The 24,213-nt window shown below is 35.4% G+C and overlaps 1 protein-coding gene across 5 annotated transcripts in view; it reads left to right on the top strand.

The window, feature by feature from the left end:
- The window catches only part of LOC100888173 (zinc finger protein 271), a 36,631-nt gene extending 13,428 nt beyond the window's left edge, over positions 1-23,203 (top strand). Inside the window, exons 2-9 of one of the 5 annotated variants that reach the window (XM_030994647.1) lie at positions 752-844; positions 2,515-2,619; positions 3,748-3,837; positions 5,182-5,286; positions 5,747-5,836; positions 7,241-7,345; positions 10,600-12,139; positions 12,644-12,884. In XM_030994647.1, the coding sequence (XP_030850507.1) occupies positions 752-844; positions 2,515-2,619; positions 3,748-3,837; positions 5,182-5,286; positions 5,747-5,836; positions 7,241-7,345; positions 10,600-12,139; positions 12,644-12,812 (2,297 nt within the window). In that variant the 3' untranslated portion in view covers positions 12,813-12,884. Of the gene's footprint in view, positions 1-751; positions 845-2,514; positions 2,620-3,747; positions 3,838-5,181; positions 5,287-5,746; positions 5,837-7,240; positions 7,346-10,599; positions 12,140-12,643; positions 12,885-20,385 lie in introns of those variants that run through there. The other 4 variants (XM_030994648.1, XM_030994645.1, XM_030994649.1 and 1 more) reach the window with 4 other exon arrangements.
- Positions 23,204-24,213: the final 1,010 nt, after the last annotated feature.

Here is a 24,213-nt window from a genome sequence, read left to right as displayed (position 1 = left end):
CGCAATAATAGCATTGCTTTGCTGGAGTAGAACGCCCGTTTTTTATCCTATTTCCTTTAAAATATTAAATAGAAATGCCCAGAAGCCAGAGCTGACTCAGCTGAGAGAGAGCAGGTAAGTGCAAAAATAAACGTACTGTATTCACCCTCAGCTCAGTGGCATTAAGTAGAGTTTCTACCAATATATCCATGATTGACAGCCACAGCTCAGCTCAGCCAATATTGGAAGATTTTGCTTCAGCTTCAGTCCCGCTTGCTCAACATCACGTCGTTGGAGAAACTAGATGTAGAAGGGCCAGCTGAGCTAGACCAAATGTGTACACATTGAATGACAATGATTATTTCACAAGAAGGCAAAACATTTTATCAATTATTGGATGGCTTCGAGTGTGATACAAGAATATATTGCTCGAGCTATGACAGTATGAGCATTTATATTCTTGTATAAAACAAAAACAAAGCCGTACAATTATTATCTAAATCGATCAGGCTGACCATGCTGACTGGCAAAATATCTGCACATTGTGTACAGTGACCGGCTGCACCACGTACCAGCGAAACTAAAGTGTTGTTGATATTCGATAATCAAGCAATATTGTATCGACAGTTCGAAGTTCCCGGATGACAGAGCAATACAAAAACAATATTGATTCGTCATCCGGGTACTGCGCTAATGATATATCAAATACACCGATTTATTGTACCACTGGGAATTAAGCATAGAGATAATGATGTTTCATATTATTTCACAGATAACATGGCGATGAAGTATGCTTGTTGGACGTCTATCTCAAGTACAGATGGAAGAGAGGGAACTCTTCAGTCATCACAGGAACATGATGAAGGTATGGAGTGTTTCAATGTGTTGTGCTGTATTTGCTAATGTTTCTGATGACTAATGACAATTGAGTTCAGTATATGCTCTCATCTAGCTATCTCGAAATAATTGTCTGTGGGTGTGATTTCTTTTGTTTTTGTTTGTGCTGCTTTGAGACTGAAGTTTGTTTTTATTCATGAAGCATAACATTACAAAGGTGTGAAGAGTAGAACTATTGCAAGTCTGAAAAACTTTAAACACCTTAAAAAGGAGCTGGACCTGGTACCTCTAGCTAGAACATGAGTTGTGCAAAAACAGGAAATTGAGGTGATCCCTTACACTTGTGTACAACCTTCATTCTCTCACTTTACATATCAAATCGTGAAGAAGAAAAAAATTAGTAAGATTTATTAAAAACAAGTCGATCCACCAGCTTAGAATCAAGAATGTTCATTTGCACCAACAACCTCTAAACAGCATAGACCCTAATGCATAAATATTCAAAAACACAATTTACACATCCATGCATATTGAATAAGTATCCACTTCACTCTGTATTACAGAAATGATAAGTCTGTAGTGATTATTAAAGAATTTTAAAGGTGAAATTCAAAGAAAATCACAAATATGTCAACTTATGTATCACTAGAAACTGGTAAGCTAACAGATGGCCATCGTACAATTTTTAGGTCAACTACATAAAAATACAAATACAACCACCTCCATAGCAGCTGGGATATACGAGAGATTCGCCGGAAAAATAACGATGTTTTAATGACGTCACTATACATGTATGGACCAATACTGCCCAAGCAGACGACATCCCATAGAGAATGAACATAATTGCAAAGCTATTATTTGTCAAATTATAATGAGTTAAGTGTACCGGTATATAAATGTAATGGCATGTCAAACCATTCAAAAGGGAATATGACCTGATTCTGATAACTAAAATCTTTTGCTTGTAAATACACAGGATAGGGGTTAATTAACAATCAAAGAAACCAGACTTTCAAATTGAAAAACCCCCGGAATGATATTAAGGATGGCATTTGTTCCCTCTTGAAACGCCGTACACACCGCGGTGTGTGCAGCTAAATATACAATTGCTTCTTATTTTGTTTACAAGCGACAGATTCCTTTATTTTTGTATCGCTACATTTGTCATCAAAATAAAACCATGCGCAGGTTTAGAGTGAGGCAATAGATGATACATTTAGCCTGACGGTAGTGAAGTAAGAGAAAGAACTCAAGAGAAGATGAAAACATATACCTTGAATACCTTGAATACCAAAGCTTCTGGAAGAAAGCCGTCTCCAGCTGCCAAGCTTCCAGGTCTAACTTCAAGGGGGGGGGGGGGGGATGTCCCAGCTTCCGGGTCTTGCACCATAGTCATTTTACATCAGTATCTTGCTTGCTGGGACATATGCACTGAAAATGTGTGAGATGTCATAGGACATCGTCTGCTTGTGCAAATCATGTCCATGCTGTGATCTCACACATCTCAGCAGCGTTCGGAGATCTCTTCAGGTGCTATGCCGGGGCCGTATTTAAGCGTTTTGAAATTTATAATAATCATTACTTTGAATGTTTCCAAGCATTGAATTTTGATAACCTTGTTGAATCAAAGTTTCAACTTTGCAATAATGAAAAGTTAGTTTTTAAAATCAATGAATATCTACTTTTTACATGAAACAGGAAACATCCGCATCAAGGAGGAAGGAGAAATTAAGAAGGAGACGTGTCTTTCCATTCCAGGTTCAGATAGACTGATATATGAGGGTCAGCTTGTAACTCATGATGGTATGCTATAGGTTCTTGAAGGAAAATCAAACATTGAGATATGAGGGTCAGCTTGTAACTCATGATGGTATGCTATAGGTTCTTGAAGGAATATGAAACATTGAGAGATGAGAGTCAGCTTAGAACTCATGATGGCATGCTATAGGTTCTTGAAGGAATATCAAACATTGAGATATGAGGGTCAGCTTGTAACTCATGATGGTATGCTATAGGTTCTTCAAGGAATATGAAACAATGAGATATGAGGGTCAGCTTGTAACTCATGTCGGTATGCTACAGGTTCTTGAAGGAAAATCAGACATTAATAGCAAATTACTCTGAGAGAAAGCAAAAAAATTGGATAATTGGAGTTGTGAAAGTTGAACAAAATCGTACAAGAAATAAGAAAGTTATGAGTGTTTAAAATATGATCAATAAGTCCATTCAAATCTCAAAATTTGGCTATTTGATTACTGGAGTCTTTTTTCTTAAGCTCCTTCTCCTTTGGCGCACTACTAAAATATATTTTGTATAACATAATATTATAGGTTCTCTAAAAAGAAAAGACACTCCCAAGTCATAGATCTTAAAAAAGTGATGTTTAAGTCATTTTGTGTGTTGGAACGCATGGGATAGTTGTCCGGCAGTTCGTCATAGTACCTTTACAAATTTAGCCAATTTGAAGTGCCCATATGTTTAGTAAATACAACTTTAGAAAATTCATAACTTATTTTTTGCCCAAATGTTTTCAAATTTCACCCGTCTGCTTCTCAGATTTTTCTACTTTTAGATTAGTTTGCCATCAGGGTTGAGTATCCCTTAAAAGGAAAATCAAACCTGAAATTGTTTGAGCCAACCAGAAAATGTAAATGTTTGATATCGTCTTGGGATACACTCCTGCTTGCAAAGTCCAATTAAAAAAAAAATGAAAATATCCATATTATCGATCTAATTGCATACATTGATAGGTGTCCTTCAAAGTTCTTTTCTCTCTGTTTCATACCATGACATTCATTCCTGGGAGTTCTTGGCATACCATATTTAATTTGGTTATAAAATTCATTCTTCTCTTTGTAGCCAATAATAAATAACCAGGTCAAATTTTACTTCTTAGATAATATGAAAACATCTTTACTTTGTTCATAACAGGCCTGGTCTTCACCATCAAACCAGAAGTTGACACAGACATGTTTGAATCCCTCTCAAGTACAGAAGGACAAGACCTATCGACTGAACAAGGTATCATGAAGTTATCAAGAGAATTCTTTTGTACAATGGCCTGAGGGTGGTCAACAACCCGAAAACATAAAAACATAACAAAACAAATCAAAATGTAAAATTGAAACATGAAAGGAGTATGTACTGAGGCATGCATTGCATGAAGTCCAATGTGGTTGGGCTCTGGAGTTTTTAGATGCACTCTGGTGCAATCCTTATTTTAAAGCATTTTAAACAAATTTTGTACCTCATATTATTGAATGATTTTTGGTGGGAATGAACATAAATCTGTTAAATGAATTCGTTAAAACCCCTTGTGGACCCGACACAGAAGTAAATTAGTTAGAGGTAATCCAAAGTTTTGGGAAATTTTGAAAATGGCTGGATAGTGACTCTTTAAAATGTTGATATATTGGATGCCCCTGAGGATGTATTATAAGCACCAGAAAATATAGCCCCTAAGCAATTCTGTTCTCGAGAAAAATTGAATATCAAAACTTACCGGTGCTCCCGGTAAATTTTGACAAATTTCAAATAGCGCCTATACGGCCATCCAGCGGTACCTGCAACCATGAAAATCTCAGAATATGCAGTTGTGATATATAATTTCCAAACGGGAATAGCTGATCGGTCAATTCTCGTCAAGACGTTGAGAGAGAGTTATACACAGTGTGTGCTGGCAAGTACTGAATCCAATGACTGGGGTAGTAGTATATTTGTAAAGCGCTTAGAGACATTGGATTAAGCGCTATATCAAAGCTAAATGTTATTATTATTATTATCAAGAGTTTATTATTTATAATTTCATCACTTTAGACTCGATTTCAACTGCAACAACGATCACTGAATATTGTAGGATCGCATATGCTTCCAATATGTTCATGACCCCATACAAAAACTCTGTATTACCTTTAAGATACAATAAAGGTATTAACTACTGGGGTATGGTTTCACAAAATCGTCAACAGTACAAATTCACAGACATCCAATTGAAATACATGTATGTGTTTTCAGCACACACATTTCGATGGGTTGTGCAACAAAGCGCTACCGGTACTTATTACAGTTTCGTTAAAATGCTGCCCAGTTTTATGTTTTGAATGAATTAGTAGTTCATTGTTGAGGTTGGCTTGAAAAATTTAAAGCATGATAACTAGGCCTACATGTATATTCTGAAGGAAGGGAACAACTTAATAAGTAAATAGCAATTTCTCTATGTTCCAGTTTAATATCTATAACATCCAGTTGCACCACAAGCATTGATATGGTCTGAAAAATAGTTCAAAATCCTCCAATAACTAGCAAATGCACAACTATTAAAAAGAATGATGTTGAACATTTCTTCTTGATTTCCTTTTCTTATAGAAATGGTCTATGCCACCATAAAGCAAGTAAACAAAGAAGAGATATTTGAACCTATTACAACTCACGGTGAAGGAGGAGGAGAAACTGAGCAATCAATTCCTGAAGGTATGATCAACAACAACCCCCCCCCCCCCAAGGAATATACTTCATTCATTTTAAAGGCAAATGGAATCCTTAAAGGGGAAGTCCATCCTGATATTAATTTAAAAAAAATAAAATCCCTCTAAAAAGAGAGAAGCAAATAAGGGTTAGGTATCCCTTAAAAGGAAAATCAAACCTTAAATTGTTTGAGCCAAACAGAAAGTATGAATGTTTGCCGTGAAAAGGGAGAATGTATCCTTGGGGTACACTCCTGCTAGCAAAGTCCAATTAAATTAAATCTATTTACATTTATAGATGTCCTGCAATTTTCTTTTCCCTCTCATACAATGACATTCATTCTTGTGAGTTATTGGCACACCATATTTTATTTGATTATAAAATTCATTCTTTGTAGCCAATAATAAATAACCAGATCAAATTGTACTTAGATAATATGAAAACATCTTTACTTTGTTCATAACAGGCTTGGTCTTCACCATCAAACAAGAAGTTGACACAGACATGTTTGAATCCCTCTCAAGTGCAGAAGGACAAGACCCATCGACTGAACAAGGTATCATGAAGTTATCAAGAGAATTCTTTTGTAAAATGGCCTAAGGGTGGTCAACAACCCCAAAACATAAAAACAAAACAAAACAAATCAAAATGTAAAATCGGAACATGAAAGGAGTATGTACTGAGGCATGCATTGCATGAAGTCCAATCTGGTTGGTCTCTGGGGTTTATAGATGCACTTTGGTGCAATCCATATTTTAAAGCATTTTAAACAAATTTTTTACCTCATATTATTGAATGATTTTGGGTGGGAATGAACATTAATCTGTTACTGAATTTGTTAAAACCCCTTGTGGACCCGACACAGAAGTAAATTAGTTAAAGGTAATACAAAGTTTTGGGAAATTTTGAGAATGGCAGGATAGCGATTCTTTAATTTGTTGATATATTGGATGCCACTGAGGATGTATTATAAGCACTAGAAAATATAGCCCCTAAGCACTTCTGCTCTCGAGAAAAATTGAATATCAAAACTTACCAGTGCTCCCGGTAAATTTTGATAAATTTCAAATAGCGCCTATACGGCCATCCAATGGTGCCTGCAACCATGAAAATCTCAGAATATGCAGTTGTGATATATAATTTCCAACCGAGAATAGCCGATCGGTCGATTTTAGTCAAGAAACAGTTTTTATGCTGAAATAATATCTTGATGTTGAGAGAGAGCTATACACTGTGCGGACGAGTACTGAATCCAATGACTGGGGTAATAGTATATTTGTAAAGTGCTTAGAGACATTGTATTAACCGCTTTATAAAAGCTAAATATGATTATTATTATTATTATTATTAAGAGTTTATTATTTACAATTTCATCACTTTATACTGGATTTCAACCGCAACAACGATCACTGGATATTGTAGGATTGCATATGCTTCCAATATATGTTCCTGACCCAATACCAAAATTTTGTATAACCTTTAAGATACAATGAAGGTATTAACTACTAGGGTATCGTTTCACAAAATCGTCAACAGTAGAAGTTCACCGACATTCAATTGAAATATTTGTATGTGTTAAATTCAGTACACACATTTCAATGGATTGTGCAACAAAGCTCTACCGGTACTTATTGCAGTTTCGTTGAAACGCTGCCCAGTTTTCTGTTTTGAATGAATTAGTAATTTATTGTTGAGGTTGGCTTGAGAAAGACTAAAATTTAAATCATGATAACTAGGCCTATATTCAGAAGGGAGGGAACAACTTAATAAGTAAATAGCATTTTCTCTAGGTATGTTCCAGTTTAATATCTTTAACATCCAGTTGCACCACAAGCATTGACATGGTCTGAAAAATAGACAAAGTGATGAAAATAGTTCACAATTCTCCAATAATTAGCAAATGCACAGCTATTAAAAAGAATGATGTTGAACATTTCTTCTTGATTTCCTTTTCTTATAGAAATGGTCAATGCCACCATAAAGCAGGAAGACAAGGAAGAGATATTTGAACCTATTACAACTCAAGGTGAAGGAGCAGGAGAAAATGAGCAATCAATTCTTGAAGGTATGATCAACATTCTATTCATATACTTTTCCAACAAAACAACACCTATAACTACAACTTTATATCTTTCTGACATTGAATTTGGTAAATTAAATGGACATGTGCATACTTTCATCTCACCCTATACAAGTATTTGAAAGCGATAGATAAAGAAAATAAATTACATCCTACATTACATGATACAAATAATTTGACATACATGGTTTGGTATGTGCCTTAGAAATAACAAAAAATAGGTACGGTAAGTAATCATATGTACCTGCAATCAATCAAAGTAGCACAGGACTGCACTATTCAAGACGGTTTCAAAATGATAGCAAAAAAAAATGTGCAATTATTTCTGAAATCAAATTTACATTTCGATTTGTATTTTCTAGTAAATTCAGTACTTAGTTTTGTTTGTTTTCATTGCACATTTTGGATAGTACTGCTGTTAGATCAGCCCTAGGCCCCGTGTTATAAAGAGTTAATGTTGATCGCAACTTATTTGCGATTGATATCAAATCGCAACTCTGAATATGTACATGAGAGAGGATCGAGACTGCAAACTTGTGATTGATTGGAGGTCTTGCGATTGACTTCGGATCAATCGTAACTCTTTATAAGACGGGGCCCTGAATTCCAAGGAATTCAGGTCATCTGTAGGGTTAACCATGTTTCACTTAAAGCAATAACATCAAATTCAACTTTCAATTACTGAAGGTACACAGATAAAGCTCCATGGTTCTTATTCAAGCTTCTACAATTCATATGAAAAAGTGAAATATTTCTCAAATTTTGAATATCAACAATCATATTATTTAAATTGTCAGGGGATTAATATAATATGTACGGGTATCTGTTTCACACACTCCATCAAAGTTGTCATCCACTGTTAAAGGTTATTGAGTATGCAATACTTTCTTTGGAATTTCCAAAATGACCAGGTATTATCCATTCATTACATATAGACATACAGGAAATATAATTTCAAAGACACGTAAGAAACTTTCTTTTAAGGACGAAAGAGTTCTTTAATATTGGGTTCTTGTATATAGCGCTCATATCTGTCAGACTTGACACTCCTGGTGCTCCCGATTATTACTGTGGCTTTAATTTTCTTCTATTTTGTAACAACTCTTGTCTCTTGCAATAAGATTTAAACTTCACTATAATTGGATGATCACCTTTACGTATTGCTGAAGAAGGGTCACCAACTCGATGGCTACCGTCTATATCTTGCTCCTGAAGATCAACTTTAATTCTCTTACCTTCTTCACAAACTAGAGTATTCAATTTGGTGTTTTCTCCACACTTCTCTTTGAGACCGAAGATTCTTTTGCAGCTGTTTTGAGAATACTGCTCTTATAAACTTGCCGTTTGATGGCTGTCACCCTCTCATTCACCTTCATCTCGACATCCATCAAGGTTGATTTTTCCTTCTCTGATGAGGTGTGAAGGTCTTGAAATTTTGTTGAGAGTTCATCATAAACTTCAGTTATTTTAATATCTGACTTTCTGGGACTTTCAATAGTTATGAAGCATTGATCATGATGATCAAGTTTCTGGTAAATGTCATCAAGCTTATTTGAGATTTCATCTAATTTTGCTACCAACATTTTTTGAGAGTGTCTCTGTGTAGTCCTCACTGTCTAGGAGCTCCTTGATAGCTTATGCTATTGCTGTCTGTTTGGGAGGCATTGTAGTACTACTAGCTATAGCCCCAGGGCCAACACTAATTACCATGTCTCCGTAATCACGATTATCACAACAGTATCAGTATTAATGCATGTATACAGTTCACTAAACGTTACATCAAGTATGGGACCATATTAGATTATTTTGATGATCCAACAACAGGGCTCAAATTAAAAAAATTTCCACAGGGGCTCTTGCAAAAAAAAAGCCACTGTGAGCCTTCTCATGGGGGCTCTTTTAGTACTGACGGGGGCTCTTTTTTATGCCTCCGCTACAAAGTAGCCGGAGGCATTTTGTTTTCTGGTTATCCGTACGTCCCGTTCTCATGATTTAGTTGATAGACCAGTTGATAGATTACCACCAAACTTGGGTCATGTATGTATCTTGCAGAGCTAATGAATTCATTAGATTTGGGGGTCACGAGGTCAAAGGTCACAGGGCTCATTATGTATGCAAGAATAGTTTGTGATTGCATTATCTCAAGAAGCGATTGATGGATTTCTGCCAAACTTGGGTCATGTATAAACCGTGCAGAGCAAATGAAATTATTTGATTTTGGGGTCACGAGGTCAAAAGTCAAAGGTCACAGGGCTCATTATGTATGCAAAATAGCTCTTGATCGTGTTATCTCATGCAACAACCGATTGATGGGTTGACCGCCAAACTTGGGTCATATATGTAGCTTGTAGAGCCTATGGACTGAGAAGATTTTAGGGTCATGAGATCAAAGGTCAAAAGTCATGGCACTCAAAAATAGCTTGTGATCGCATTATCTTGAGAACCAATAGGCAGATTACCGGCCATCAAACTCAAGAAATGTATATGTATCTTGCAGAGCCAATGAACTGATTACATTTAAGGGTCATGAGGTCACCGTCCCCATGTATTTTGAGCCTTGTCCAACAATATCTATCAACCGTTTGCACAAGAATAGTAGCTAAATTCAATTATCAATTAATAAGTGTTACCGTTCCGTATTCAGCACCCATTAATTCATTATGTTAAACAGATTTCGCAGTTCTCTTCCTCCTTATTGGCAATATATTCTTGGAGAAAGTAATTTTATTGTCCAAGTTATAACAGGAGTCTGCAGTCATATACCGTGTACATGAACAAAAATACCAGTAACGTTCCTATTTTCTGGATGTCTGCACAAGAGTTTAAACAGAGTTTGGATAAAAACTATAATATCAATTAAACTGCTGGCAAGTTCCCGAGTTCTGTTTGGGACCAGATTTGGTTTAATTTATTTTGACTTACATAGAAATAAATGAAAAATCATCTAATTAGATAGATTTTGCTTAATTGGTCCCATCAAAATCAACTTGGGCGAAAGTCAAATTTTCTTTGACATACACCCAAATATCACAGATTTCAATGTATCCTGTCAAAATTGATGTATGCGAAGTTGACTTTATTGAAGGTTTTTACCATTACATGACAGTCTGCATCTAGGCAGACTTGATACGCCTGGTGATATTTCTTTACTCTACAGTGACTTTAATTTTAATTCTGGCACTTACCAGAGCTCAACCTTCTGTTCAATAAGGATGTAATTACTTTCTTTTTCTCCCTAGAGTTGGACAATGGACAAGACAATATACACCCACATAAACATGTAACAGCATGCAGTGGAGAGAAGACCCATTTGTGTTTACATTGCAGTAAGACATTTACAGATGAGAGCACTCTTTTTCTACATCAGAAAACACACCAGGTCGACAATGAGCTTACTAGCCACCTTAAAACACATACAGGAGATAAACCTTTTAAATGTTCCCAGTGTGATAAGGGTTTTTCTCACAGAAGTAACCTTATAAGACATTTAAGAACGCACAGTGGAGAAAAGTCTCATGGATGTTCCCAGTGTGATAAGACATTTGCTCAAAAGAATGAGCTTAATAGCCACCTTAGAACACATACAGGAGAGAAATCTTTTAAGTGTTCCCAGTGTGATGAGGGGTTTTCTCAAAGATCTAACCTTGTTACACATTCAAGAACACACAGTGGAGAGAAACCCTTTAAGTGTTCCCAGTGTGCTAAGGGTTTTTCTCACAGAAGTAACCTTATAAGACATTTAAGAACGCACAGTGGAGAAAAGCCTCATGGATGTTCCCAGTGTGATAAGACATTTTCTCAAAAGAATGAGCTTATTAGCCACCTTAGAACTCATACAGGAGAGAAATCTTTTAAGTGTTCCCAGTGTGATGAGGTGTTTTCTCAAAAGACTCATCTTACTATCCACTTTAGAACACATACAGGAGAGAAACTCTTTAAGTGTTCCCAGTGTTATACTGGTTTTTCACAAAGAAGTACCCTTACTAGACATTTAAAAACACACAGTGGTGAGAAACCCTTTAAGTGTTCCCAGTGTGATAAGGGTTTTTCTCACAGAAGTAATCTTATGAGACATTTAAGAACGCACAGTGGAGAAAAGCCTCATGAATGTTCCCAGTGTGATAAGACATTTTCTCAAAAGAATGAGCTTATTAGCCACCTTAGAACACATACAGGAGAGAAGCCTTTCAAGTGTTCCCAGTGTGATAAGGGATTTTCTCAAAGAAGTCACCTTACAAGACATTTAAGAACACACAGTGGAGAAAAAACTTTTCAATGTTCCCATTGTGATAAAGGATTTTCTGAAAAGAATAATCTTAATCGCCACCTTAGGACACATACAGGAGAGAAACGTTTCAAGTGCTCCAAGTGTGATCAGCTTTTTCCCACTAAAAGTCACCTTATGAAACATTTAATAACACACAGTGGAGAAAAGCCTTATCAAGGCTCCAAGTGTGATGAGGTGTTTTCTCAAAAGACTCATCTTACTGACCACTTTAGAACACATACAGGAGAGAAACCCTTTAAGTGTTCCCAGTGTTATACAGGTTTTTCACAAAGAAGTACCCTTAATAGACATTTAAGAACACACAGTGGAGAAAAGCCTTATCAATGTTCCCATTGTGATAAGACATTTGCTCAAAAGACTAATCTTACCCATCATGTAAGGACACATACAGGAGAAAAGCCTTATCAGTGTCCCCATTGTGATAAGGTGTTTTCTCAAAAGAATCATCTTAATCGCCACCTTAGGACACATACAGGAGAGAAACGTTTCAAGTGCTCCAAGTGTGATCAGCGTTTTCCCACTAAAAGTCACGTTATAAAACATTTAATAACACACAGTGGAGAAAAGCCTTATCAAGGCTCCAATTGTGATAGTACATTTTCTTGAAAGAATGATCTTACTAGGCACAGTAGAACACATACAGGAGAGAAACATTTCAAGTGTTCCCAGTGTGATATGGGTTTTTCTCACAGAAGTACCCTTATTAGACATTTAAGAACACACAGTGGAGAAAAGCCTTATCAATGCTCCCATTGTGATAGTATATTTTCTCGAAAGATTGAGCTTATTAGGCATTTTAGAATAAATACAGGAGAGAAACCTTTCAAGTGTTCCCAGTGTGATATGGGTTTTTCTCACAGAAGTACCCTTATTAGACATTTAAGAACACACAGTGGAGAAAAGCCTCATCAATGCTCCCATTCTGATAGTATATTTTCTCGAAAGATTGAGCTTATTAGGCATTTTAGAATAAATACAGGAGAGAAATCTTTTAAGTGTTCCCAGTGTGATGAGGGGTTTTCTCAAAAGACTCATCTTACTGGCCACTTTAGAACACATACAGGAGAGAAACCCTTTAAGTGTTCCCAGTGTTATAAAGACTTTTCACAAAGAAGTTCCCTTATTAGACATTTAAGAGCACACAGTGGAGAAAAGCCTTATTGATGTTACCATTACGATAACAGATTTCTCAACAAGGTGATCTTAATCGTCATATTAGGACACCTACATCTACTAGAAAAAAAAAGAAGAAAAATGTTCTGATTGTTATATGAGATTGTCTTATCAATTGGATGTTATTAGCCCGCTTAGATAACGTACAGGTAAGAAACCCTTTAATTGTTCCGTTTGTGATACAGGTCATCTTACCTGTCATGTTTATAGGACACACACACTAGAGTAAAACCTTTTAAATGCAAAAAGAGATTTTTTTTATAAAAGAATTTTTTAAATAAAAGGGATGTTACTAGCCACCATAGAACCATATAGCCAATGAACTGATTAGAATTTATTGTCATACATGTATATGAGAATAGCTTGTAATCACAATATTTTTTGAGAACCTGTTAATGGATTACAATTGAGCTTGAATTTGAAAAATCGCTTCTGTTTTGGTTTGTAAAGTTGCTCTATGACAAAGGCATCATTTTCGACTGCATTTAGTGTGAATGTAAGATTGAGAATTTTGTTAGGGGAAAGTATATATTTTTTATATTTTGTTAGTTCAGGGTAAATGGGAGGGGAGCTTGAAAGAAACGTCACAGAGTTGCCAATTTGTGTATGTATGATTGCACGTTCATAAATTCATAACTTTCTTATTTTCAATCGTTTTAATTTTGCTCAAACTTTCACTGAGATGATTCTGTCATTTTTCTGCTTCCACAAAACCAACTTATTATGAGGGTGGAATTCTCCTTCAATGATTACAAAAAAATCATTTCACAATCATTATCAGATCAATGACAGTTTTGAAAAATAGTATAGACGATACAACAGTTTCAAATTGTTGAAATTAGTATTCACAAAGTATTATGAAGAGTAATGTCAAACAAGTTTATTTGTAATCACATCACATCGATGTAATGCAAGGACAATGAAAGTATTATTACTTTGTATTTTGTATGATTGAGTGGCCTTTGCTTCTACAGTGCTTTAAAAAAGTACATGTATATATATATATACCCAACGTTGGTAAGTAGCTCCTAATTAAAAAGTCACAACCGGTGTGACCTTTAAATATGTTCGATAATCATAATTAACCCTTTCTATCTTGTGATAACATAATCCTCTTTAAAAAAATTGTTTACTAAGGGTTTCTGAGGAAAACGGTATTATAGTGTTCTTTAAACCTCACTGGGCTGATCCAACCAATTCTGTCCTGCTTGTGATGGCTGAGCATATATATGCTTCAGCCATTGACTTACCAATTAAAGTTCATGCATATATTTAGGAGTACACTATAAGGTGCGCAATATAATCTTACAGCCTCATTATTTATCATTACATGTATAGCTTGAATTTGGCTTCCTTATTAATTCTTCCGAATCTTCTTCGAAAGTAACTACTATATGTTTTCTAACATACTTTTCCAACAAAACAACAACTTTACAACTTTATATTTTTCTGACATTGAATTAGGTTTTAAATTAAATGGACATGTGCATACTTTCATCTCACCCTATACAAGTATTTGAAAGCAATAGATAAAGAAAATAAATTACCTCCTCCATTACATTGTACAAATAATTTGACATACTGGTTTGGTATGTGCCTTAGTAATAACAACAAATAGGTAAGTGATCATATGTACCTGCAATAATCAAAGTAGCACAGGACTGTACTATTTGAGCGGGTTTCAAAATGATAGGAAACAATAATGTGCATTTAATGTTTCTTAAATTAAATTTACATTTCGATTTGTATTTTCTAGTAATTTCAGTACATTGTTTTGATTGTTTTCATTGCACATTTTGGATGGTACTGCTGTTAGATCAGCCCTAGGCCCCGTCTTTTAAAGAGTTAATGTTGATCGCAACTTATTTGCAATTAATATGGAATCGCATCTCTGAATATGTTCATGAGAGATAGGAGACTGCAAACTTGTGATTGATTGGAGGTCTTGCGATTGACTTCTGATCAATCATAACTCTTTATAAGACGGGGCCCTGAATTCCAAGGAATTCAGGTCACCTGTAGTGTACGTTAACCATGTTTCACTTGAAGCAATAACATCAAATTCAACTTTCAATTACTGAAGGTACACAGATAAAGCTCCATGGATCTTATTCAAACTTCTACAATTTATATGAAAAAGTGAAATATTTCTAGAATTTTGAATATCAACAATCATATCATTAAAATTGTAATAAGAAACCTTAGGACATTATATTATTTTAAGAAGATGGTCAAAAGTATGTTACTGTCTAAGTATTGATCCTGTGGTGTGTAATTCAACTGAATTCATGCTTGTGTGTACAGTGACTGTTCACTTTAACCAATGATGTGTAATTGTCCATGACCTCATTGTTTGTCCATCCACGAATGAACATGCATTCAATCAGCAGATGTATTAGATTATTTTATTGAAAACCAACGCTCCTTCTCTCCGTTTCATTTTCTTCTCTGCAAGTCATTTGTCTTCTGCTTTTTTATATTAATTCTATTGTTGTATCTAAGTTGAGGGCTGCAGGCACGTCAAGCTACTTTGCTTATTCTGTAGCTCCCGCATCTAATGTATGTTAATTATGCATTCAATATATTTGTTTAATTTCGTATATTATCTGTATAAAATTATGTACACTTGAAATATTGTATCAAGCCATATTATGTTCATGAAAATGTATGATGAAAAAGAAAGAAAAAATATGCAGAAACCAATAAATCAAATAAAAATGAAAATAATATGTATCTGTTTCACACACTCCATCAAAATTGTCATCCACTGTTAAAGGTGATTGAGTATGCAATACTTTCTTCAGAATTTCGAAAATGACCAGGTCTTATCCATTCATTACATATTCAAGCGATTTTTCGAAGCTAGAATCACATACATGAAACACAAATCAAAACGCCGTTACAAAACACGGTTACACTTACAGACCTGCCAACCAGTACGATTTAGTTGTATTTTGTACGATTTTAGAAGCAAATACGACAGTACGATTTTCCTCAAGAAAATACGATTTCCCCATAGGGGATGTTCATTGGTTCTTCAAACACACCAGTTCTGACGAAATCATGCATATTTAACCAATGATCCATAACAAAATTCTTTCTTTATGTAGGAACTGTAAGAGGCATTGATCCGCGTAACAGTCCGTGTTTTTTTTAAAGAATACAACTTTTGTCAGTAAAATACAACTTTTGGGATTAAAAAATACAGTTTTTGAACACCAGAGGTTGGCAGGTCTGCGGTTACTGCGGGAGAGCATTCAAGCGATTTTTCATCAAAGCTGATTCTAGCGCATTTCAAGCTCAGCCACTGCGCATCACACTGCACAGTTTGACCCAGGAAATATAGGTCAACTTGTTTACGGCCGACTGTCGGCTGCTGTTTTGAGCATAGATCGCAATAAAAAAACAAAGAATAACATAAGAGAAGGTGATACAAGGAAGAACCAAAGAATAACATAAGGAAAGACAGAAAGAGAAGGTGATAGAAGGAAGAAACAAAGAATAACACAAGGAAAGAGAGAAAGTGATAGAATGATTAAAACAAAGAATAGCATAAGAGAAGGAGATAGAAGGAAGAAACAAAGAATAACATAAGGAAAGACAGAATTAAGAAAAGGTGATAGAAGGAAGAAACAAAGATGCAAGGAAAGAAAGAAAGAGAAAGTTGAAGAATGATTAAAACAAAGGATAACATAATGAAAGACAGAAAGAGAAAGTGATAGAATGATGAAAACAAAGTATAACACAAGAGAAGGTACTAGAAGGAAGCCAATCAAAGAATAAAATAAGGAAAGACAGAAAGAGAAAGTGATAGAAAGCTTAAAACAAAGAATTACATGAGAAAAGGTCGATGGAAGGAAAAAACAAAGAATAATATACAAATAATGAATGGTTATGAGTTCAATAGTGCGAATATGTTCATGAGTTGAAAGATTAACATTCTATTCAACGAGGCGTCAGCCGAGTTGAATAGAATTAACGTTAATCTTTCAACGAATGAAAATATTTGCACTATTAAACGAATGAAAAACATTCATTATTTGTTTTATACAACATCGAAGAAGACCTAATAGAACGTTAATCAACAAATTATGCTCTACTCCTTATAAAGATAAATTAAAGTTCGAGTCAAGCCTTCTCGATTACATGCAGATTGCCTTCGCGTCAGATACACGCAGGGATACGCGCACATGCAGCAGAGAGGTACGCAGTCTGCATATAACCAAAAATGCACGGCGCATATAACCAAAAATGCACGACCGTGCAATATACCATCTATTGAATATCATGTGACCAACAATCGTCCAATCAAATGACAAGGATCCACGTAGGTGTTGTATAACATGAGAATAGAAGGAAGAAACAGAATAACATAGGGAGACAGAAAGAGAAAACGATAAAGAATAGATAATGGAAAGATAGAAGAGAAGAAGAAAATGGAAAAACGAAGAATAGCATAATTAAAAACAGTAAGAGAAAATGATAGAAGGAAAACAAGACTTTGATTGTTAATTAACCCCTATCCTGTGTATTCACAAGCAAAAGATTTTAGTTATCAGAATCGGGTCATATCCCATTTTGAATGGTTTGACTTGCCATTACATTTATATACACTCAACTCATTATAAGTTGACAAATAATAGCTTAGCAATTATGTTCATTCTTTATGGGATGTCGTCTGCTTGGGCAGTATTGGTCCATATTGTGACGTCATTAAAACATCGTTATTTTTCTGGCGAATCTCTTGCATATCCCAGCTGCTATGGAGGTGGTTGTATTCGTATTTTTATAAATCACCCGATATGTAGTTGACCTAAAACTTGTACGATGGCCATCTGTTAGCTTACCAGTTTCTAGTGATACACTAGTTGACATATTTGTGATTTTCTTTGAATTTCACCTTTATATTCCTTAAAAATAAAAGTGAAATGTCCTCTAAGAGATATGTCATGGTGGGCTGCACATTAATCTTAGATTGTATCAATCTAGTAAGATAATTAATTTCATTGTTTTAGTACAAATCAAGCTTTGATGCAAGTTTTGTCAAAATCTTCTTTGCAGTTGATGAGTTTCCTGTTAGGGGTGCTGGTTTTTTGGTGTACTGATGGCTACGATCTATATCTTGTTCCTGATGATCAACTTGAATCAGCTAACCTTCTTCACATACTAGAGTATTCAATTTGGTGTTTTTTCCACACTTCTCTATGAGACCGAAGATTCTTTTGCAGCTGTTTTGAGAACACTGCTCTTATAAACTTGGCGTTTCAGGTTTGCAATTTTGTTAAGGCTCGTATCAGTTCACTTAGAAGATGTTTGATGGTTGTCTCCCTCTCATTCAACTTTATCTCGACATCCCTCAAGGTTGATTTTGCCTTCTCTGATGAGGTGTGAAGGTACTGACATTTTGTTCCAAGTTCATCATAATCTTCAGTAATTATGCCTGCGTTACGAAGTAGCCGGAGGCATTATGTTTTCGTGTTGTCCGTCCGTCCGTATGTCCGTACGTCCCGTTCTTGTGATCGCGTTATCTGAAGAACCGATTGATGGATTCCTGCCAAACTTTGGTTATGTATGTATCTTGCAGAGTCGATGAACTGATTAGATTTTGGGGTCACGAGGTCAAAGGTCACAGGGCTCATTATGTATGCAAAAACAGCTTGTACGTGATCGCGTTATCTCAAGAACCGATTGATGGATTCCTGCCAAACTTAGGTCATGTATGTTACTTGCAGAGCCGATGAACTGATTATATTTTGGGGTCATGAGGTCAAGATCAAAGGTCATGCGGCTCATTATGTATGCAAAAATAGCTTGTGATCGCATTATCATTAGAACAGATTGATGGATTCCTGCCAAACTTAGATCATGTATGTATCTTGCAGAGCCAATGAACTGAGTAGATTCTTGGGTCATGAGGTCAAAGGTCAAATGTCATGGGCTCATTATGTATGCAAAAAGAGCTTGTGAACACATTCTCATTAGAACTAACAGTCGGATTACTATTTAACTCAGGACATCTTGCAGAGCCAATGAACTGAGTAGATTTTAGGGTCATGAGGTCAAATATCAAAGGGTCATATGTATATGAGAAATTGCTTGTAATCACGATATTCTGAGAACCTGTTAATGGATTACAATGAAATTTTAATTTGAAAAATTTCTTCTGTTTTGGTTTGTAAATTTGCTCTATGACGTCGAGGCATCATTTTCGACTGCGTGCAGTCGAAGTTCCATCTAGTTTTAATATCTGACTTTCTGGGACTTTCAATAGTTATGAAGCATTGATCATGATGATCAAGTTTCTGGTAAATGTCATCAAGCTTGTTTGAGATTTCATCTAATTTGCTACTAACATTGTTTGAGATTGTCTCCTTGGAGTCCTCTCTGACTATGAGCTCCTTGATAGCTTATGCTATTGCTGTCTGTGTGGGAGCTGGGAGGCATTGTAGTACTACTAGCTAGCCTAGCCCTAGTGTACGTCAACACTAATTACTACGTCACCGCAATCACGATTATCACATCGGTATTAGTATCAATCCATGTACGCAGTTCACTAAAGGTTACATCAAGTATGGGACCGTAGTAGATTATCTCGAAGATCCAACAATATCTATATATCAACAGTTTGCATAAGAATGGTGGCTAAATATTATAGATTCATAAGTGTAACCATTCCGTATTCAACATCCATTAATTCATTATATTAAACAGATTTCGTAGTTCTCTTTCTCCTTATTACATTGAAGTTCAAGTATGGGAACGTGGTAGATTATCTTGAAGATCCAACAATATCTATCAACAGTTTGCACAAGAATGGTAGCTAATGTTTTATAAGATTGATAAGTGTTACTATTCCGTATTCAGCATCCATTCATTCATTATATTGAACATATTTCGCAGTCCTCCTTATTCTTGTAGAAAGCCTGTAAAGTACTTGTATGTGAGCATAGCGGGTGAAGTAGCAAAAATCAACACAAGTTACAAATAAATCATAATAAGTGTACATGTCACTTTTGTAAGCAAAGACTTGGTATATTGGAATTAATCACTGTATGTTTCTGTTCTTTTAATTTGTTCTTATTTATTGTCCCAAGTTTTAACATGAGCCTGCATTCATGTACTGTGTACATGAAAATAGATAACTTTCTTATTTTCTGGATGTCTGCACAACAGTTTAAACTGAGGCATTTGATAAAAACTATAATATCAACTGAACTACTTCAAGTTCCTGAGTTCTGTTTGGGACCAGATATGGTCTAATTTACTTTGACTTACATAGAAATCAAAGATCATCTAATTAGGTGCATTTTGCTTGGTCCCCTGATAGTCAAATTTTCTTTGACTTACACACATATCCAAGATTTCAATGTATCCTGTCAAAATTGGTGTGTGCGAAGTTGACTGCATTGAAGGATTTAACCATTTCGTGATAGTCTGCATCTAAGCAGACTGCATGGATACGCCTGGTGATATTTCTTTACTCTACAGTTATTTTAATATTGACACTTATCAGAGCTTGACCTTCTCTTCAATAGGGATGTAATTTCTTTCTTTTCCTCCCCAGAGTTGGACAATGGACAAGACAATATACACCCACATATAACATCATGCAGTGGAGAGAAGTCCCATCTGTGTTTACATTGCAGTAAGACATTTACAGATGAGAACACTCTTATACTACATCAGAAAACACACCAGGTCGACTATGAGCTTACTAGCCACCTTCGAACACAAACTCAAGAGAAACCTTTCAACTTTTCCCAGTGTGACAAGGATTTTCCTTGCCAAAGTAATCTAGGAAAGCATCTAAGGACGCATACAGGTGAAAAGCCTTTTCAATGTTCCCATTGTTGTAAGACATTTTCTCAAAAGAATGAGCTTACTAGCCACCTTAGAACACATAGAGGAGAAAAACCCAACAAGTGTTCCCAGTGTGATAAGGTTTTTACTTGCCAAAGTAATCTGACTACCCATTTAAAAACACACAGTGGAGAAAAGCCTTACCGATGTCCCAATTGTGATAAAGGATTTTCTGAAAAGAATCATCTTACTCGTCACCTTAGAACACATACAGGAGAGAAACCATTTAAGTGTTCTCAGTGTGATACAGATTTTGGTCGAAGAAGTTCCCGTATTAGACATTTAAGAACACACAGTGGAGAAAAGCCTGATCAATGTTCCCATTGTGATAAGACATTTGCTCAAAAGACTCATCTTACTAGCAACCTTATAAGACAAACAGGAGAGAAAGCCTTCAAGTGTTCCCAGTGTGATGAGGGTTTTTCGGAAAGAAGTACCCTCATTAGACATCTTAGAACACATACAGGAGAGAAACCGAACAAGTGTTTCCAATGTGATAAGGTTTTTACTTGCCAAAGTAATCTGACTACCCATTTAAGAACACACAGTGGAGAAAAGCCTTACCGATGTCCCAATTGTGATAAAGGATTTTCTGAAAAGAATCATCTTACTCGTCACCTTAGAACACATACAGGAGAGAAACCATTTAAGTGTTCTCAGTGTGATACAGATTTTGGTCGAAGAAGTTCCCTTATCAGACATTTGAGAACACACAGTGGAGAAAAGCCTGATCAATGTTCCCATTGTGATAAGACATTTGCTCAAAAGACTCATCTTACTAGCCACCTTATAAGACAAACAGGAGAGAAAGCCTTCAAGTGTTCCCAGTGTGATGAGGGTTTTTCGGAAAGAAGTACCCTCATTAGACATCTTAGAACACATACAGGAGAAAAACCCAACAAGTGTTTCCAGTGTGATAAGATTTTTACTTGCCAAAGTAATCTGACTACCCATTTAAGAACACACAGTGGAGAAAAGCCTTACCAATGTCCTAATTGTGATAAAGGATTTTCTGAAAAGAAGAATCTTACTCGTCACCTTAGAACACATACAGGAGAGAAACCATTTAAGTGTTCTCAGTGTGATACAGATTTTGCTGAAAGAGGTACCCTTATTAGACATTTAAGAACACACAGTGGAGAAAAGCCTGATCAATGTTCCCATTGTGATAAGACATTTGCTCAAAAGACTATTCTTACTAGCCACCTTAGAAGACATACAGGAGAGAAGCCTTTCAAGTGTTCCCAGTGTGAGAAGGGTTTTTCTCAAAGAAGTCTACTTACAAGACATTTAAGAACACATAGTGGAGAAAAGCCTTTTCGATGTCCTAATTGTGATAAAGGATTTTCTGAAAAGAAGAATCTTACACGTCACCTTAGAACACATACAGGAGAGAAACCATTTAAGTGTTCTCAGTGTGATACAGGTTTTGCTCAAAGAGGTACCCTTATTAAACATTTAAGAACACACAGTGGAGAAAAGCCTTATCAATGTTCCCATTGTGATAAGATATTTGCTCAAAAGACTATTCTTACTAGCCACCTTAGAAGACATACAGGAGAGAAGCCTTTCAAGTGTTCCCAGTGTGATAAGGGTTTTTCTCAAAGAAGTCACCTTACGAGACATTTAAGAACACACAGTGGAGAAAAGCCTCATTGATGTTTCCATTGTGTACTAGAAAAAAAACATAAAAATGTCCCAATTGTTATATCAGATTTTCTTATAAAAAGGATGTTATTAGCTAGCTTAGATAACATTCAGGGGGAAACCCTTTAATTGTTCCTTTTGTGATACAGGTGTTTCTGAACGAGGCCATCTTACCTGTCATGTTTATAGGACACACACACTAGAGAAAAACCTTATAAATGTTGTGATTGTAATAAGATTTTTTTTTTATAAAAGGGATGTTACTAGCCACCGTAGGACCATACAGGAGAGAGACACTTCAAGTGCTCACAAGGCATATAAGAACACTCATAAACCCTATAGATGTTACAATTGTATTAAGAGATTTTCTTTTAACACTAATCTCACTGGTTATCTGAGAATACATACTGGAGAAAAGCCATTTAATGTTCACTTTGTTCTAAAAGGGATTGTTATTGTTCATACAGTCATGATCTTGCTAATTGCCTGATAACACACGGAGTAGAAATGCCATATAAATGTTGTAAATATAATAAAAGAATTTTGTTGTTTAAGTGATTTTAAAAAAAATATATAATTCTAAGTTTATTGCTTCAAATCTGAATACATAAAAATCAGTTTGTGAAGGACATTTACATAATAAGGAGTGGTACATTATGAAATATAGCTTACAGAATACATTGAAGATAACATTGATAACAATTTTACATACTTGTTTTGCCATTTCAATGTATGTTCAGCATTTGTCCTTGTTTATGGCAATAACCCTTTCCACTTTTTCTAAATAAATCATTTCCAACTTGAGCTGTATAAATCTTAAGTTATTTTCTTTGCATTTTTTTTGAAAAATAAAGTGTTGACCATACATAACAAAAGCAAAAGTGTTAATTATTTTGTTACTAGTCTCAACTCTAAAACATATATCTGTGAGTGAGAATGGAAAACTAAATAATTTGAATTCATGTAGCCAATTACCCATATCTTTCCAGAATGTTTTAACAACACTAGGCACTATGAACATGACAGACAAAGAAAGCGGACAAAATATACAGTTCCTCAGGTAGACAAAGGAACATCCCTTCACTGATATTATGTAAAAAGGTGAATGTGCATGTGACACCTGTTCTACACATTTTTACATAATAGCAGCGAAGGGATGTTCCTTTATGTACCTGAGGAACTGTATATTTTGTCCGCTTTCTTTGTCCGTCATGTTCATAGTGAGGACTCGTAAAGAATAAATGAATGAACATTTGTTTGACCAAACTTGCATATTGGTGTACTTGTTATACCAGTACGGTGCAAATATTCATTTGTAGAAATTCTTTGATGGAATAATTTGAACTGAAATTCTCGTAATCTGGAATCTAAAGTTGACAGAAGTGGCACTGTGAAACGATTTGCCACTATATTGTAATTTCAAGTGGTACAGGAATTTGTTATAGTGAAATCAGATCCAGTTTCCATTATTCTGCCTCCGCTACAAAGTAGCTGGAGGCATCATGTTTTCTGGTTGTCTGCCGGTCCGTACGTACGTCCCGTTCTCGTGATCAAGTTATCTCAAGAATAGAAGGAAGAAACAGAATAACATAGGGAGACAGAAAGAGAAAACGATAAAGAATAGATAATGGAAAGATAGAAGAGAAGAAGAAAATGGAAAAACGAAGAATAGCATAATTAAAAACAGTAAGAGAAAATGATAGAAGGAAAACAAGACTTTGATTGTTAATTAACCCCTATCCTGTGTATTCACAAGCAAAAGATTTTAGTTATCAGAATCGGGTCATATCCCATTTTGAATGGTTTGACTTGCCATTACATTTATATACACTCAACTCATTATAAGTTGACAAATAATAGCTTTGCAATTATGTTCATTCTTTAT

Source organism: Strongylocentrotus purpuratus, unplaced genomic scaffold (genome assembly GCF_000002235.5).
Source record: "Strongylocentrotus purpuratus isolate Spur 01 unplaced genomic scaffold, Spur_5.0 spur5_scaffold_21, whole genome shotgun sequence".
NCBI lineage: Eukaryota > Metazoa > Echinodermata > Echinoidea > Camarodonta > Strongylocentrotidae > Strongylocentrotus > Strongylocentrotus purpuratus.
This window is presented reverse-complemented; position numbering and strand designations above follow the sequence as displayed.